The sequence below is a fragment of the Elephas maximus genome, chromosome 18, assembly GCF_024166365.1.
Source record: "Elephas maximus indicus isolate mEleMax1 chromosome 18, mEleMax1 primary haplotype, whole genome shotgun sequence".
In the NCBI taxonomy this organism is placed as follows: Eukaryota; Metazoa; Chordata; class Mammalia; order Proboscidea; family Elephantidae; genus Elephas; species Elephas maximus.
The window spans coordinates 43,268,595-43,284,992 of NC_064836.1; the positions used below are offsets into that span (position 1 = coordinate 43,268,595).

At 39.4% G+C, this 16,398-nt stretch overlaps 1 protein-coding gene across 1 annotated transcript in view; it reads left to right on the forward strand.

The window, feature by feature from the left end:
* The window catches only part of TMPRSS15 (transmembrane serine protease 15), a 143,427-nt gene that overhangs the window by 11,394 nt on the left and 115,635 nt on the right, over positions 1 to 16,398 (forward strand). Inside the window, exons 4-6 of the mRNA XM_049858502.1 lie at positions 4,888 to 5,039; positions 5,727 to 5,780; positions 6,467 to 6,555. Of these exons, the coding sequence (XP_049714459.1) occupies positions 4,888 to 5,039; positions 5,727 to 5,780; positions 6,467 to 6,555 (295 nt within the window). The remainder of the gene's footprint in view (positions 1 to 4,887; positions 5,040 to 5,726; positions 5,781 to 6,466; positions 6,556 to 16,398) is intronic.

A 16,398-nucleotide genomic window follows, 5' to 3' on the forward strand; every position in this document is an offset into this window, starting at 1 on the left:
CAACCTTAGTCATTAACCTATTTCCTCTTACTTTCATAAACATTATTCAATGTCAACTTCCAGCCCCCTGCTCAATTGTGTGTGTGTGTGTGTGTGTGCATGCGCACTCATGCTTGCGTGCCTGTTACCTTGTTTGAGCCACTCTGCAGGACAAACAAATGGTTCGCTCTCCTGTGGGAACAGTTTTTGTTATTTGGTTTCATGGAAAGTGCTTTGACTCACAGAGCATTTAGCAGTTGATTGTTTTGAGAAAGAACTGTTCACCCTTTGGGACATTATACAGTTTATGTTGCCCTTTGAGCCCAGATAAGTCACAGAGTTGGGAAAAGAAAAGCTTGTTCATTCAGCAATCCTAAAGGTTATCAATATCATTAAGAAAAATAAGAGATAAGAAACGTTTGATTTATTGCACACAAGCTCTCTCTACAATGATAGGATTTCTCTGCTTTAAAAAAAAAAAAAAAACAGACTCATATTCGACAGGAACAAGTACTTTAAAATGAAAATGGCCATTGTTAGTTTTTTTTTTTTCTAAAGGAAGAATTCTCCTTTAGTTTAATAATTTAAAATCAGTCTCACAGTAGCAATAAAGATCATGACTAAAGTACTGAAATGACAGCTTCAGCTTTCTCATTAGGTGAAACACAAATGTTTATTGTGGTTTTCCTGATTTCTATTATATATCTCTGTCATCACAAGAAAATAATTTTTAAAGAATACAACAGTATGTGGATATAGAATAGGTAACTTCTGTCCTTGCCAAGTGTAAATTATTCAATGCAATGTATAATTCACCACTAAGAGAACACCTCTTTCCTACCAAGGGGCCTTATGCCTGAGGATGTACTAATCCAGTGACTTTCAACTCAGTGAAACATTCCAGATTTGCACTTTCTCAACCAAAAGGACTCATCTCTTCTGCTCCCTAATTCAAGTAAAATAAAAGCCAAGTGTTTTCTCAAATGAAATGTGGAAATTATATAAAGAGGAAACACTGATTTAATCAGAATTAAAGCTGTCTAGCGTGTTTTTTAGCCTGTAACCAAGGATAAGGTGAAAATATGGGATTGAAGGTAATGCGTGGAAATTGTTCACTGTCAGCTTACTTTAACCATAAAAAAAAAAAAAAAAAAAATTTTTTTTTTTTTTAACCTTGTTCAGTTAATTATTGAAATTTTTGAGTGAGGGTGGTTACAACCGTTGCCATCCAGTTGACTTGGACTCATAGTGCGACCTTACGGGACAGAGTACACCTGCCCCATAGGGCTTCCAAGGCTGTAAATCCTTATGGAAGCAAACTGCCACATCTTTTTTTCTGTGGAGCAGCTGGGGGGAGGGAAGATTCAAACCTCTGACTTTTGCTTAAACAGCCCAGCTCTTAACCACTGGCCTCCAGGTCTTCTGAGTGTAGTTTATTGTTGTTGTGTACAGAGTGGATTCCGCCTTATAGCGACCCTAGGGAGAGGGAATGTAAGAAAAAAAAGGAAAGGAAATAAAAAAGAAAGAAACCATCCCTTGGAATTATGGAGGGAAAAAAGGTCTCATCTTCCCTGTCAAAAATTCATCTAGTTATTTTCCCCATCTATTTGAATTATCACCATGAGTTGGAATCAACTCAGGGCAACAGGCTTGATTTGGTTTATCTGGATATAAATTTCTAATAACTATGCAAAATAATAAAGACCTGGGTTTGCATCTAAGGTAAATCCTGTTCCCAGTTAATAAGCAGGTCATAATTGTGCTAAGTGTAGTGGTGTTGGGGGTGGGGGGGATGGAAATTATATTTAAATGTATCTGGGAGACAGAAATATGGAAACCCTGGTGGCATAGTGGTTAAGAGCTATAGCTGCTAACCAAAAGGTTGGCAATTCGAATCCACCAGGTGCTCCTTGGAAACTCTATGGGACAGTTCCACTCTGCCCTATAGGTTTGCTATGAGTTGGAATTGACTTGACAGCAATGGTTTTTTTTTTTTTTTTGGTTTTTGGAGACAGAAACCCTGGCTCCATTCCAGTATTTGACACTAATAAGCTATATAACCTTGGTCTAAGTTACTGAATCTCCTTATTTCTAAAATGAAAATGCTGGACAATATCAGTGCAAAAATAGAGCAATCTCCTTTTCGTAGAGCTTCTGTTTAAGTAAAAACAGGATAAGGCTTGAGCATTGTTTTCCAGTTAAGATTCTTTTAAGTTTCACTTAGCAGAATACATAATAAAATTGCCTTAAGAGGTAAGTGTTTGTTATCTGACATAAGAAACCTGGAGGCTCCCACCAGAAACCAAAACCCATTGCTGTTGAGTCAATTCCAACTCACAGCAACCCTATAGGACAGAGTAGAACTGTCCTGCAGAGTTTCCAAGGAGCGCCTGGTGGATTCAAATTGCTGACCTTTCGGTTAGCAGCTGTAGCTCTTAACCACTACACCACCAGTGTTTCCCTGGAGTTTCCAGTGGAGGTTAATTCAGTGGTAGAATGACATAATCAGGGATTCAGATGCTTTTCTTCTTGCACTTCACTGTCTTTAGCTTGGCCATGCCTCATCTCCTGGTCCCAGAATAGATGTAACAGTTTCAGAAATCACATGTGGACATAATAACGTCCAATAAAGAAGATCAGAGTCCACCATAAGCTTTTTTTTTTTTTTTTAATTAGATATGGAAAAGTTTTCCAAAAGCTTCCCATTAGTCTTCCCCTCAGACCCCATAGACTAGGATCCAGTCAAACGCCCATGAATAAAACTGACATTGGTATGAGGAATAGTTGGAGAAATGGTCATATTTCCTGAGAATATGGAAAGTTACCCTAAAACAAAATGAGAGTTTGGCCAGCGGAGAAAAATTGGCAGGCATGGAAGGGTAGGTAAAACCATTGTCTGAGACAAAATTTATCCTCATTAAGGACATCAAGTGATTCCATGCATGGAAAACTTGAAAAATCCTGCACTCAGTAGTTACTAAGGAGCTTCTGGCTTACAAGATTTGGTTACTAGGATTCAAGCAGATGTTTGGAAAGTTACATCTTCTAAGACCAGTTGACGTTGCGTCGACTCCAACGCGTGGTTCCTCCATGCGTGTCAGACTAGAACTGTGCTCCACACGGCTTTCCATCACTGATTTTTCAGAAGCAGATCACCAGGGCTTTCTTCTCAGGTACCTCTGGGTAGACTTGAACCACTAACCTTTTGGTAAGCAGCCCAGCACATTAACCATTTCCACCACACAGGGACTCCTCCTAATATATTTAATAGCTTATTTAATAGTGGTCAAGTTTTAAATGATTAGAGTATCCTATTCATTTCAACAGTGAAAAAGCACCCAAATTGTGCTAGCCTGTGAACTGAATAGTGGCACAGACATTAAAAAGGGATATTCTATGTTTATAGAGATGGGAAATTTGGCAACAGATATTGGTGAGAGTTGTACAACATGACTGATGTAATTGGTCTCACTGAATTGTATACATGAAAAATGTTGGGTTGGCAACTGCCGTATTACCTGTATATTTTTTAAAAAAGGAATATCCTGCTGAGTGGAGATGCTCATCTACTGTGGTCTTTCAGAGTATTCTCATCCTGTATACGGTCACAAGGGGTAAAAATAATATCTATTCTAGGTTCTAGGTTCTATCATGGTAGATAAATGGACAGGTAGATAAATAACTCTTTTGGAGTACGTTAAGTCTTTTAAGAAGTTCATTACCTTGTAGGAAGCACAAGAATGTTAGTGTAACTGCCTAAATTTCCAAGCCAGCAAACATACCGTGTAAAACTTGGTTCTTCCTGATCTGTCTTTTGAGGAACTAAGTTTATCCTGAGTACTACTGGTTACCGAGGAATCTGAAATGAAGATCAGAGTTGTAGCTTGTCTCTGAAGTGCTCGTTGTCGATTTCTACTTATAGCAACTCTATAGGACAGAGTAGAACTGCCCCCTAGGGTTTTCAAGGAGTAGCTGGTGGATTCTAACTGCTGAACTTTTGTTTAGCAACCCAAGGCTTAACCACTGTGCCACCAGGGCTCCCCTAAAATGTTAGCGTGAGGCAAATAGAAATGTAGACAGGAGAGCAAAAACCTCTCACAGCTAGTTGCTGGGCCAAAAAAAAGTATTCATTTTTGTTTCTTTAAGCTGAAAACAAATCACCAAGAAAAAAAAATTAATAATATGTAAGGGTCAAGGGATGAAATAAAGAAGAAGATGGCTAAGGGCATGTGATTGAGTACTTACGGTTTGGGTGGAAATTATGTAAGCAAAACAATCCCAGTCCTTGACCCTGAGCCTGAATTTCCCTCAAGTCACCAATAATCCCAGGTAAGATTGTCTTCTTTATACGCCTTTGAAATCAGGGCATATTTTAATATTTTCTATCAATCAGCATCCCAGTCACTCAGTCAGCATGGGAAGGAAAAGGTAGATACGGCTTAGTTGCTATAAGAAAAGTTATCTCTGAAACCAGGAAAACTAGATTTCTCTCATATTTATAAGTCATCAATGAAAAATTATAAATCCACATCCACCTTTCCTTAAAACAGTAAATTCAGAATAAATGACACGATACCCTGTGATTTTGTTTAATTTGATACATGCCACTCTGCAAAAGGCCTGGCTTGGTGATTTGTGCCCTATTGTGGAACTCAGGAATCTCAGATTCCAATGCTAGGTCTTTGTGTTCTTGGCAAAGCATTTATTTAGTCTTTCAACTCCTTTTTCTCCCGCCTGTGAAAGAGAGATAATATTTGATGTCATCTAAAAAAAAAAAACCTTATACAGGGATAATGAGGATTAACAAGGTATAACTGTGGAGAATTTAAAAGACATCTGACAGGAATTGAGCAAAAATTACTAGAAGAAGTCTGACTTTTTCCTCTTATATCATTTTTTCCTTTGTAGAAATGACAGCATTACAGTCATATTTGACCTTTTCTTTGCCCAATGGGTGTCAAATGAAAATGTTAAAGAAGAACTGATTCAAGGCATTGAAGCAAATAAATCCAGCCAACTGGTCACTTTCCATATTGATTTGAACAGCATCGATATCACAGGTATCTGTGAACATTCTTTGCTTTCTTTGAATCATTAAGCTATGAAATTAAAATTCTAGCTATATACTAGGGGAGAAGCAGGATCATCCTTGACTTTAGGAACTGCCTGAGGCAACACATTTACATGAGAAAAGTGAAATAAGAAGAAATCATATTTGAAATAAAGAGAAAAAATTTCAGGGAAAAAAAGTTTATAAAATATCAAGCATCAGAAAGGTTCTGAAAATATCCCCCAACCCCATCGAGTTGATTCCTACTCATAGCAACCCTATAGGACAGGGTAGAACTGCCCCATAGAGTTTCCAAGGAGCTCCTGGTGCATTCTATCCACTGACCGCTTGGTTAGCAGCCTTAGCACTTAACCACTACACCACCAGGGGTTTCAAAGATAATGTTGTTGTTAAGTGCCTTCTAGTGGATTCGGACTCATAGCAACTCTATAGAACAGAGTAGAACTGCCCCATAGCGTTTCCAAGGAGCCGCTGGTGAATTTGAACTGCTGGCTTTTGGTTAGCAGACAAGCTCTTAACCACTATGCCACCAGGCACTAAAATTCACGAAACTTAAAAAAAAAAAAAAAAAAAAAAAAATCTCAGGTTAAATAGTAAACACAAGGAATATGTACTGAATTCCTAATAATCAGTCTAAAATACGTAATAATTATTTTAATGTCATTTATTTTTACAGACAAGCTAGCAACAAGCAGCCTTCCGACAACCGACAGTCTTCTGACAACTCCAGGTCAGTTTTAATAATATTATTTCTATTTTTTTTAAAAAAGCTTTCACTTATGTTTCATTTAGGCTTCTGACAACAACCTAAGATATCACAGCAGTTAAGAAATTGAAACATAAATAGCAGTTTTAGCCCAAGACTGCACCACAAATATACAATGTATGGATTATCTGACTTCAATCCAGCCTTCTGCCTATTGGAACTGTGGTTATTATCTAAGAATGCAGCTAGTGGAGTCAAAATGTTTTCTAGGAGGGACACAGGTTTTATCACCGCTGTTGAGGACATTTTTCCTTTGATTATTCTCTGCCAAATCAGTACCAAAGTAGCCTTGGATTTATTCATTCAACCATTTTTGATATATTATTATTGTGTCTATTATGTACCAAGCCCTAGCATGTACATTTAAAAAACAAACTAAAAATCCATCATCTTTATTAAGGAAGTAGTGCATGTCCATGGTGTAAAACAATACAATAGTAGAGGAAATTGTAAAATACAATTTTTTTCTACCCCCTTCCCCAGTGCCTTTCTCTAGAGGCATACCTTGTTAACAGTCTTTATCTTTAGATCTTCAAGGAAGTACCACTATAATCTTAAAAGATATGCTATTATGATTTTTTTTGATTAAGGCATAGATAATAGAGTGCCTTAATCAATGTTTTTCTTTGTTTTAATTTATTTTGATCAAGGTAAGCATTTACATATTTTAAATCAAATTATTTACAAGGCTTATAAAGAAAAGGAGCAATATGTTGTACTTCTCATCCCCACCCTGAAAGTAACCATTTTAGGAATTATTACCTGATTTTTTAGCAATTCATATCTTAATTTCTAGATAGCTTCCACCAGGCCTTTCTTGACTTTCTAGCTTTATTCACTATCTATTGACTTCCTTCTGTGGAAAATGAGGAATCCATTCTCCCAGATACTTTCTATTTCCTACCAGTCTCCCAAAGTAGGTGCATGATGATTTTTTAGTTGAATCAATATTTAGATTTACAATAATATAGCTATGTAAATACTGTTGAGATTCAAGGTATCTAGTGTAATACGATTGCAATTTTATAACTTTTTTAAAGAGTTAATAATTGCCTTTCTTTTTCATTTTCTTCCTTTTTCTTTATTGAACCTTCTTTCCCAGCATGTTTATTTGATGTGCTAGATTCCCTGGGTTCCTAGTAATTGTCAATTGTGCGTCTGTCCATCTACTATTGTTGCTGTGTGCTGTCGAGTCGATTCCAACTCATGATGACCCTCTAGGAGAGAGCAGAACTGCCCCATAGGGTTTTCAAGGTTGTAATCTTTACGGACGCAGATGGCTACATCTTTCTCCCACGAAGCAGCTTGTGGGTTCAAACCAGGTCTTGGAACCAGGTCAAACTGAGTCTGTCACGGCTGATGAAGTAAAATCAGAACAGATTTGACATTTTAAAATTTGGGTGAAGTGGAATGTTACATGGAACAGTAAAAATTATGAATCAGATCCCGGGCCAAGATGGCGGACTAGGTGGACGCTACCGCGGATCCCTCTTGCAACAAAGACTCAGAAAAACAAGGGAATCGATCACATACATAACAATCTATGAACTCTGAACAACAAGCACAGACTTAGAGACGGAAAACGAACAAATACGGGCAGAAAGCGACTGTTTTCAGAACCAGGAGCCAGCGCACCAGGCAGGTGACCTTCGGAGCCCGATCTGGGGCAGAGCCCAGGGGGGCAGACGGCACAGAAAGGGGGTCCACCCCTTCCCCCCCGAACCCATCCCGGGAGGAAGCCTAGCAGGTTGCCGCGGACGGCGTAGTGGCGCAGCCGGAGGGAGAAGCACCCGGGAGGCAGTGACTGATCTGGGAGGGGGGAGAACAGCGTCCCAGCTGGGGTGCCGTCCCGCCGGGAGTTAGGCGAGAAGCCGACGGGGCGCGAGCGGGTGGGGGGTCAACTATATTTCCCTAAAGTGACCCCAGGGCGGGGCCCACACGTTCGTGCGGGAGGACGCACACCCAGTCCGCTCGTGTGGCGCGGCACACCAGAGGGAGAAATCCCAGGAAGTGTCTGGTCTCAAAGCAGGGAAAGCAGCATCCCAGACGGAGAGCCATTCCGCTGGGATCTGGGCGTGAGCGCGCGCGGGTGGGGCTTGAGCGCGGGGTCCATTTTTATTACCCTGAATTGACCCAGGGGGCGGGCCCACCTGGTCGTGCGAGTGACGCCCTCCCAGTTTGCCCGAGAGGTGTGGCACACCGGAAGGAGAAGTCCCCGGGAGGAAGTGATTGGTCCCGAAGCGGGGAAAGTAGCGTCCCAGACGGGGTGCCATCCTGCTGGGACTTGGGCACGCACACGAGCGGGGCGTGAGCACGGGGTCCATTTTTATTACCCTGAATTAACCCAGGGGGCGGGCCCACCTGGCCGTGCAGGTGACGCCAACCCAGTTCGCGCGAGAGGTGTGGCGCACCGGAAGGAGAAGTCCCCGGGAGGAAGTGACTGGTTCCGGAATGGGGAAAGCAGCGTCTCAACCCGGAAGTCATCCCGTTGGGATCTGGGCGCACGCACGGGCGGGGCGTGACCACGGGACCCAATTATAATCGCCTGAATAGACCCTGGGGGCGGGCCCACCCGTTCATGCGGGAAATGCCCACCCAGTGCCCACGAGCGGTGCCGCGCACCGGAGGAAGTCCCCAGGAGGAAGTGACTGGTTTCCGAGCAAGGAAAGCAGTGTCCTAGCCAGGGGCCCGTCCAGCCCGGATTTTGGCGAACGGGGGCGGAGCGTGAACGTGGTGTTCAGCTCTATATTCTGTGGTGCTACACTCCTAGCTCTCAGATCCCTCCCCCACCCTCCCCAGGCGGCTCCATTAACATCCGAATACCCGGAGCCAGAGGGAGAATTCAGATAGGGATCTGACTGCATTTTTTTTTAGCCGACTACTTGGAAAATCTAGTTTCCCAGTGATGGCTCGGAGACAGCAGTCCATATCAAACCACATAAAGAAACAGACCATGACAGCTTCTCCAACCCCCCAAACAAAAGAATCAAAATCTTTCCCAAATGAAGATACAATCCTAGAATTATCAGATACAGAATATAAAATACTAATTTACAGAATGCTCAAAGATATCACAAATGAAATTAGGATAAATGCAGAAAAAGCCAAGGAACACACTGATAAAACTGTTGAAGAACTCAAAAAGATTATTCAAGAACATAGTGGAAAAATTAACAAGTTGCAAGAATCCATAGAGAGACAGCATGTAGAAATCCAAAAGATTAACAATAAAATTACAGAATTTGACAATGCAATAGAAAGTCAGAGGAGCAGACTCGAGCAATTAGAATGTAGACTGGGACTTCTGGAGGACCAGGGAAACAACACCAACATAGCTGAAAAAAAATCAGATAAAAGAATTTAAAAAAATGAAGAAACCCTAAGAATCATGTGGGACTCTATCAAGAAGGATAACTTGCGAGTGATTGGAGTCCCAGAACAGGGAGGGGGGACAGAAAACACAGAGAAAATAGTTGAAGAACTCCTGACACAAAACTTCCCTGACATCATGAAAGACGAAAGGATATCTATCCAAGATGCTCATCGAACCCCATTTAAGATTGATCCAAAAAGAAAAACACCAAGACATATTATCATCAAACTTGCCAAAACCAAAGACAAACAGAAAATTTTAAAAACAGCCAGGGAGAAAAGAAAGGTTTCCTTCAAGGGAGAATCAATAAGAATAAGTTCAGACTACTCAGCAGAAACCATGCAGGCAAGAAGGGAATGGGACGACGTATACAGAGCACTGAACGAGAAAAACTGCCAACCAAGGATCATATATCCAGCAAAACTCTCTCTGAAATAAGAAGGAGAAATTAAGATATTTACAGATAAACACAAGTTTAGAGAATTTGCAAAAACTAAACCAAGACTGCAAGAAATGCTAAAGGAGATTGTTTGGCCGGATGACCAATATTATCAGATACCAGCACAATACAAGGTCACAAAACAGAACGTCCTGATATCAACGCAACTCAAATAGGGAAAGCACAAAAACAAACAAATTAAGACTAATTCTAAAAAATAAATAAATAAACAAAATAATACACACAACAGGAAATCATGGAAATCAATAGATAAACGATCACAATAATCAAAAAGAGGGACTAAATATAGGAGGCATTGAACTGCCAGATGGAGAGTGATACAAGGCGAAATAGAAGGATACAAGTTAGGTTTTTACTTAGAAAAATAGGGGTAAATAAAAAGGTAACCACAAAAAGGAATATCAATCCCATAACTCAAGAAAAAAGCCAAGAAAAACGTAACGACTCAATAAACACAAAGTTAAACATTATGAAAATGAGGATCTCACAAGCTACTAAGAAAAACGTCTCAGCACAAAAAAGCATGCGGAAAAATGAAATGGCCAACAACACACATGAAAAGGCATCAAAATGACAGAACTAAAAACTTACTTATCTATAATTACGCTGAATGTAAATGGACTAAATGCACCAATAAAGAGACAGAGAGAGTCACGGACTGGATAAAAAAACACGATCCATCTATATGCTGCCTACAGGAGACACACCTTAGACTTAGAGACACAAACAAACTAAAACTCAAAGGATGGAAAAAAATATATCAAGCAAACAATAAGCAAAAAAGAAGAGGAGTAGCAATATTAATTTCTGACAAAATAGACTTTAGACTTAAATCCACCACAAAGGATAAAGAAGGACACTATATAATGATAAAAGGGACAATTGATCAGGAAAACATAACCATATTAAATAGTTACGCACCTAATGACAGGGCTGCAAGATACATAAATCAAATTTTAACAGAATTGAAAAGTGAGATAGACACCTCCACACATATAGTAGGAGACTTCAACACACCACTTTCGGAGAAGGACAGGACATCCAGTAAGAAGCTCAATAGAGACACGGAAGACCTACTTACAACAATCAACCAACTTGACCTCATTGACTTATACAGAACTCTCCACCCAACTGCTGCAAAATATACTTTTTTTTCTAGTGCACATGGAACATTCTCTAGAATAGACCACATATTAGGTCATAAAACAAATCTTTCCAGAATCCAAAACATTGAAATATTACAAAGCATCTTCTCAGACCACAAGGCAATGAAGCTAGAAATCAATAACAGAAAAACTAGGGAAAAGAAATCAAATACTTGGAAAATGAACAATACCCTCCTGAAAAAAGACTGGGTTATAGAAGACATCAAGGAGGGAATAAGGAAATTCTTAGAAAGCAACGAGAATGAAAATACTTCCTATCAAAACCTCTGGGACACAGCAAAGGCAGTGCTCAGAGGCCAATTTATATCGATAAATGCACACATACAAAAAGAAGAAAGAGCCAAAATCAGAGAACTGTCCCTACAACTTGAACAAATAGAAAGTGAGCAACAAAAGAATCCATCAGGCACCCGAAGAAAACAAATAATAAAAATTAGAGCTGAACTAAATGAATTAGAGAACAGAAAAACAATTGAGAGAATTAACAAAGCCAAAAGCTGGTTCTTTGAAAAAATTAACAAAATTGATAAACCATTGGCTAGACTGACTAAAGAAAAACAGGAAAGGAAACAAATAACCCGAATAAGAAATGAGAAGGACCACATCACAACAGAACCAAATGAAATCAAAAGAATCATATCAGATTACTACATAAAATTGTACTCTAACAAATTTGAAAACCTAGAAGAAATGGATAAATTCTTGGAACAATACTACTTACCTAAACTAACACATTCAGAAGTAGAACAACTAAATAGACCCATAACAAAAAAAGAGATTGAAACGGTAATCAAAAAACTCCCAACAAAAAAAAGTCCTGGCCCAGATGGCTTCACTGCAGAGTTCTACCAAACCTTCAGAGAAGACTTAACACCATTACTATTGAAGGTATTTCAAAGTATAGAAAAAGACGGAATACTACCCAACTCATTCTATGAAGCTACCATCTCCCTGATACAAAAACCAGGTAAAGACATGACAAAAAAAGAAAATTATAGACCTATATCCCTCATGAACATAGATGCAAAAATCCTCAACAAAATTCTAGCCAATAGAATCCAACAACACATCAAAAAAATAATTCACCCTGATCAAGTGGGATTTATACCAGGTATGCAAGGCTGGTTTAATATCAGAAAAACCATTAATGTAATCCTTCACATAAATAAAACAAAAGATAAAAACCACATGATCTTATCAATAGATGCAGAAAGGGCATTTGACAAAGTTCAACACCCATTTATGATAAAAACTCTAACCAAAATAGGAATTGAAGGAAAATTCCTCAACATAATAAAGGGCATATATGCAAAGCCAACGGCCAATATCACTCTAAATGGAGAGAACCTGAAAGCATTTCCCTTGAGAACGGGAACCAGACAAGGATGCCCTTTATCACCGCTCTTATTCAACATCGTACTTGAAGTCCTAGCCAGGGCAATTAGGCTAGACAAAGAAATAAAGGGTATCCAGATTGGTAAGGAGGAAGTAAAGCTATCACTATTTGCAGATGACATGATCGTATACATGGAAAACCCTAAGAAATCCTCCAGAAAACTACTGAAACTAATAGAAGAGTTTGGAAGAGTCTCAGGATATAAAATAAACATACAAAAATCACTTGGATTCCTCTACATCAACAAAAAGAACACCGAAGAGGAAATAACCAAATCAATACCATTCACAGTAGCCCCCAAGAAGATAAAATACTTAGGAATAAATCTTACCAAGGATGTAAAAGACCTATACAAAGAAAACTATAAAACTCTGCGACAAGAAATTCAAAAGGACACACTTAAGTGGAAAAACATACCCTGCTCATGGATAGGAAGACTTAACATAGTAAAAATGTCTATTCTACCAAAAGCCATTTATACATATAACGCACTTCCAATCCAAATACCAATGTCATACTTTAAGGGAATAGAGAAACAAATCACTAATTTCATATGGAAAGGAAAGAACCCCCGGATAAGCAAAGCACTACTGAAAAAGAAGAAGAAAGTGGGAGGCCTCACCCTACCTGATTTCAGAACCTATTATATAGCTACAGTAGTCAAAACAGCCTGGTACTGGTACAACAACAGGCACATAGACCAATGGAACAGAATTGAGAATCCAGATATAAATCCATCCATGTATGTGCAGCTGATATTTGACAAAGGACCAGTGTCAGTCAATTGGGGAAATAATAGTCTTTTTAACAAATGGTGCTGGCATACCTGGATATCCATTTGCAAAAGAATGAAACAGGACCCATACCTCACACCATGCACAAAAACTAACTCCAAGTGGATCAAAGACCTAAACATAAAGACTAAAACGATAAAAACCATGGAAGAAAAAATAGGATCTACCCTAGGAGCCCTAATACAGGGCATAAACAGAATACAAAACATTACCAAAAATGATGAAGAGAAACCAGATAACTGGGAGCTCCTAAAAATCAAACACCTATGCTCATCTAAAGACTTCACCAAAAGAGTAAAAAGACCACCTACAGACTGGGAAAGAATATTCAGCTATGACATCTCAGACCAGCGCCTGATCTCTAAAATCTACATGATTCTGTCAAAACTCAACCACAAAAAGACAAACAACCCAATCAAGAAGTGGGCAAAGGATATGAACACACATTTCACTAAGGAAGATATTCAGGCAGCCAACAGATACATGAGAAAATGCTCTCGATCATTAGCCATTAGAGAAATGCAGATTAAAACTACGATGAGATTCCATCTCACTCCAACAAGGCTGGCATTAATCCAAAAAACACAAAATAATAAATGTTGGAGAGGCTGCAGAGAGATTGGAACTCTCATACACTGCTGGTGGGAATGTAAAATGGTACAACCACTTTGGAAATCCATCTGGCGTTATCTTAAACAGTTAGAAATAGAACTACCATACAACCCAGAAATCCCACTCCTCGGAATATACCCTAAAGATACAAGAGCCTTCACACAAACAGATATATGCACACCCATGTTTATTGCAGCTCTGTTTACAATAGCAAAAAGCTGGAAGCAACCAAGATGTCCATCAACGGACGAATGGGTAAATAAATTGTGGTATATTCACACAATGGAATACTACGCATCGATAAAGAACAGTGACGAATCTCTGAAACATTTCATAACATGGAGGAATCTGGAAGGCATTATGCTGAGCGAAATGAGTCAGTTGCAAAAGGACAAATATTGTATAAGACCACTATTATAAGATCTTGAGAAATAGAAAAAACGGAGAAGAACACATACTTATGTGGTTACAAAGGGGGGAGGGAGGGAGGGAGAGGGCTTTTTATTGATCAATCTGTAGATGGGAACTGCTTTGGGTGAAGGGAAAGACAACACTCAAAACAAGGAAGGTCAGCCTAATTGGACTGGATTAAAAGTAAAGAGGTTTCCGAGACAAAATGAAAGCTTCAAAGGTCAGCGAAGCAGGGGCTGGGGTCTGGGGAACTTGGTTTGAGGGGACTTCTAAGTCAATGGGCAAAACAATTCTATTATGAAAACACTCTGCATCCCACTTTGAATTGTGGCGCCTGGGGTCCTAAAAGCCAACAAGCGGCCATCTAAAATACATTAATTGGTCTCAACCCACCGGGAACAAAGGCAAAGGAAGAACACCAAGGCCACACGACAACTAAGAAGCCAAGAGACAGAAAGGGCCACTTGAACCAGAGACCTACATTATCCTGAGACCAGAAGAACTAGTTGGTGCCCGGCCACAATCGATGTCTGCCCTGTCAGGGAACACAACAGACAACTCCTGAGGGAGCAGGAGACCAATGGGATACAGACCCCAAATTCTCATTAAAAGACCACACCTAATGGTATGATTGCGACTAGAGGAATCCCAGAGACAATGCTCCCCAGAACTTCTGATGGCACAGGACAGGAACCATCCCCGAAGACAAATCATCAGGCATGAAAAGGACTGGTCAGTGGGGGGGAGAGAGATACTGATGAAGAGTGAGCTAATTAAATCAGGTGGACACGGGAGAGTGTGTTGGCAACTCTTGACTGGAAGGGGGATGGGAAGATAGAGAGAGAGGGAAGATGGTAAAATTGGCACGAAACGAGAGACTGTAAGGGCTGACTCAATAGGGGGAGAGCAAGTGGGAGAAGGGAGTAAGATGTATGTAAACCTACATGTGACAGACTGATTGGAATGGTAAATGTTCACTTGAAGCTTAATAAAAATTAAAAAAAAAAAAAAATTATGAATCAAAGCCTTGGAATGGGAGACTCAGAAGAGGTGTTGCAAGCCCTTTCAGAAGCCTGATGCGGGAGATTAGATTATTGCCAGGACTGTGGAGAGCCACACACATTTGAAACAGTGCTGTAGGCCTCCATTTTTATGCACCATTTCAAAGCTTTCCTGTTAATGGAGGCTGTATTGAATTACCTTAATCAGTCCTCGAAGGATTATTATCAGCTAATTTTTTTTTTTAAGTAGGTACCAAAATAACATATTACCTCTTTTACTGGATCCAAGCACTACTTGAGTCTCTAGTCATCTCTCCTATTTTTTCCTCTCATATGGCAAGATATTATAGATTTATAGAGGGGAACAAGGCAATTATACTCAGAAACCACAATTTCCAAGCAGTAATTTATTATGAAGATGTCTTTCAGGAATGTTAAGTTTATTCTCATTTTTATATGCCTGGAAGACAAAGTTTGAGAAAAAATCAACAAATATATGCATCATATACCTGGCATTAGTACTATTATAAATTCTGCTGAAGATAGTTTTTGCGTGATGGTCGGGTACAAAGTCCATGACAATTATATTCAATTGTTCAACTGCCTTTGTTGACAATTACCGTAAAGCTTGACTAACCCATTTGAAACAATAGAGGAGAGAGATGGGAACTAAGGTTGCATTGTACTGATTGATTTCTTGGCTGCTGCATGGTGCCTTGGGGGTCTGTTTTGGGCAATGGCTCTTACGCTTGAAGGGTTTCTACTGTACAACTTATTCTAATCTTTTGTCGCTTACTGAGTAGGCAATGATTGCAGGAAAAAAAAAAGTAACATCATCATGGGCTTTCTCAATCTCATACCAAATGCAATCTTGCTACTTTTCTAACATACGGAGGAGTTTGGAGATTGAAGGAAAAGAATTAACTGATTTCATGAAGAACATGAAATTAGGCCAAAAGAACTCAAGGTTGAATTATGTCCCTCAATTTAATTGCTCCAGGACTGAGACACAGAGACTTTATCCAATAGCAAATCTATTGTGACTTTAAGTATTTTTCTTTTTCTGCATCTGGGACAAAAAACACTTATATATTGCATTCTCTTCCAATTTACAACATCCCTGCTTGTACGATGTCAGGACTATTAAAGAATCTTTTCACTGTAATTTCATTTGTATTGATCAGCCATACTCTTGTGAAACAGGCTAGTTTTGTCCTATCAAAGTAAATGTGAATTTCAGTAAGGTGGTATCTATTTTTCCAGTACAGTGTAGTGAATGAAATTGGTCTTTAAAGGCAGGCCGTCATGGATTCAGATTGTACTTCCACTATTATGTAAGTTACAAGGGTCACGGGTTTTATTTTTCTTA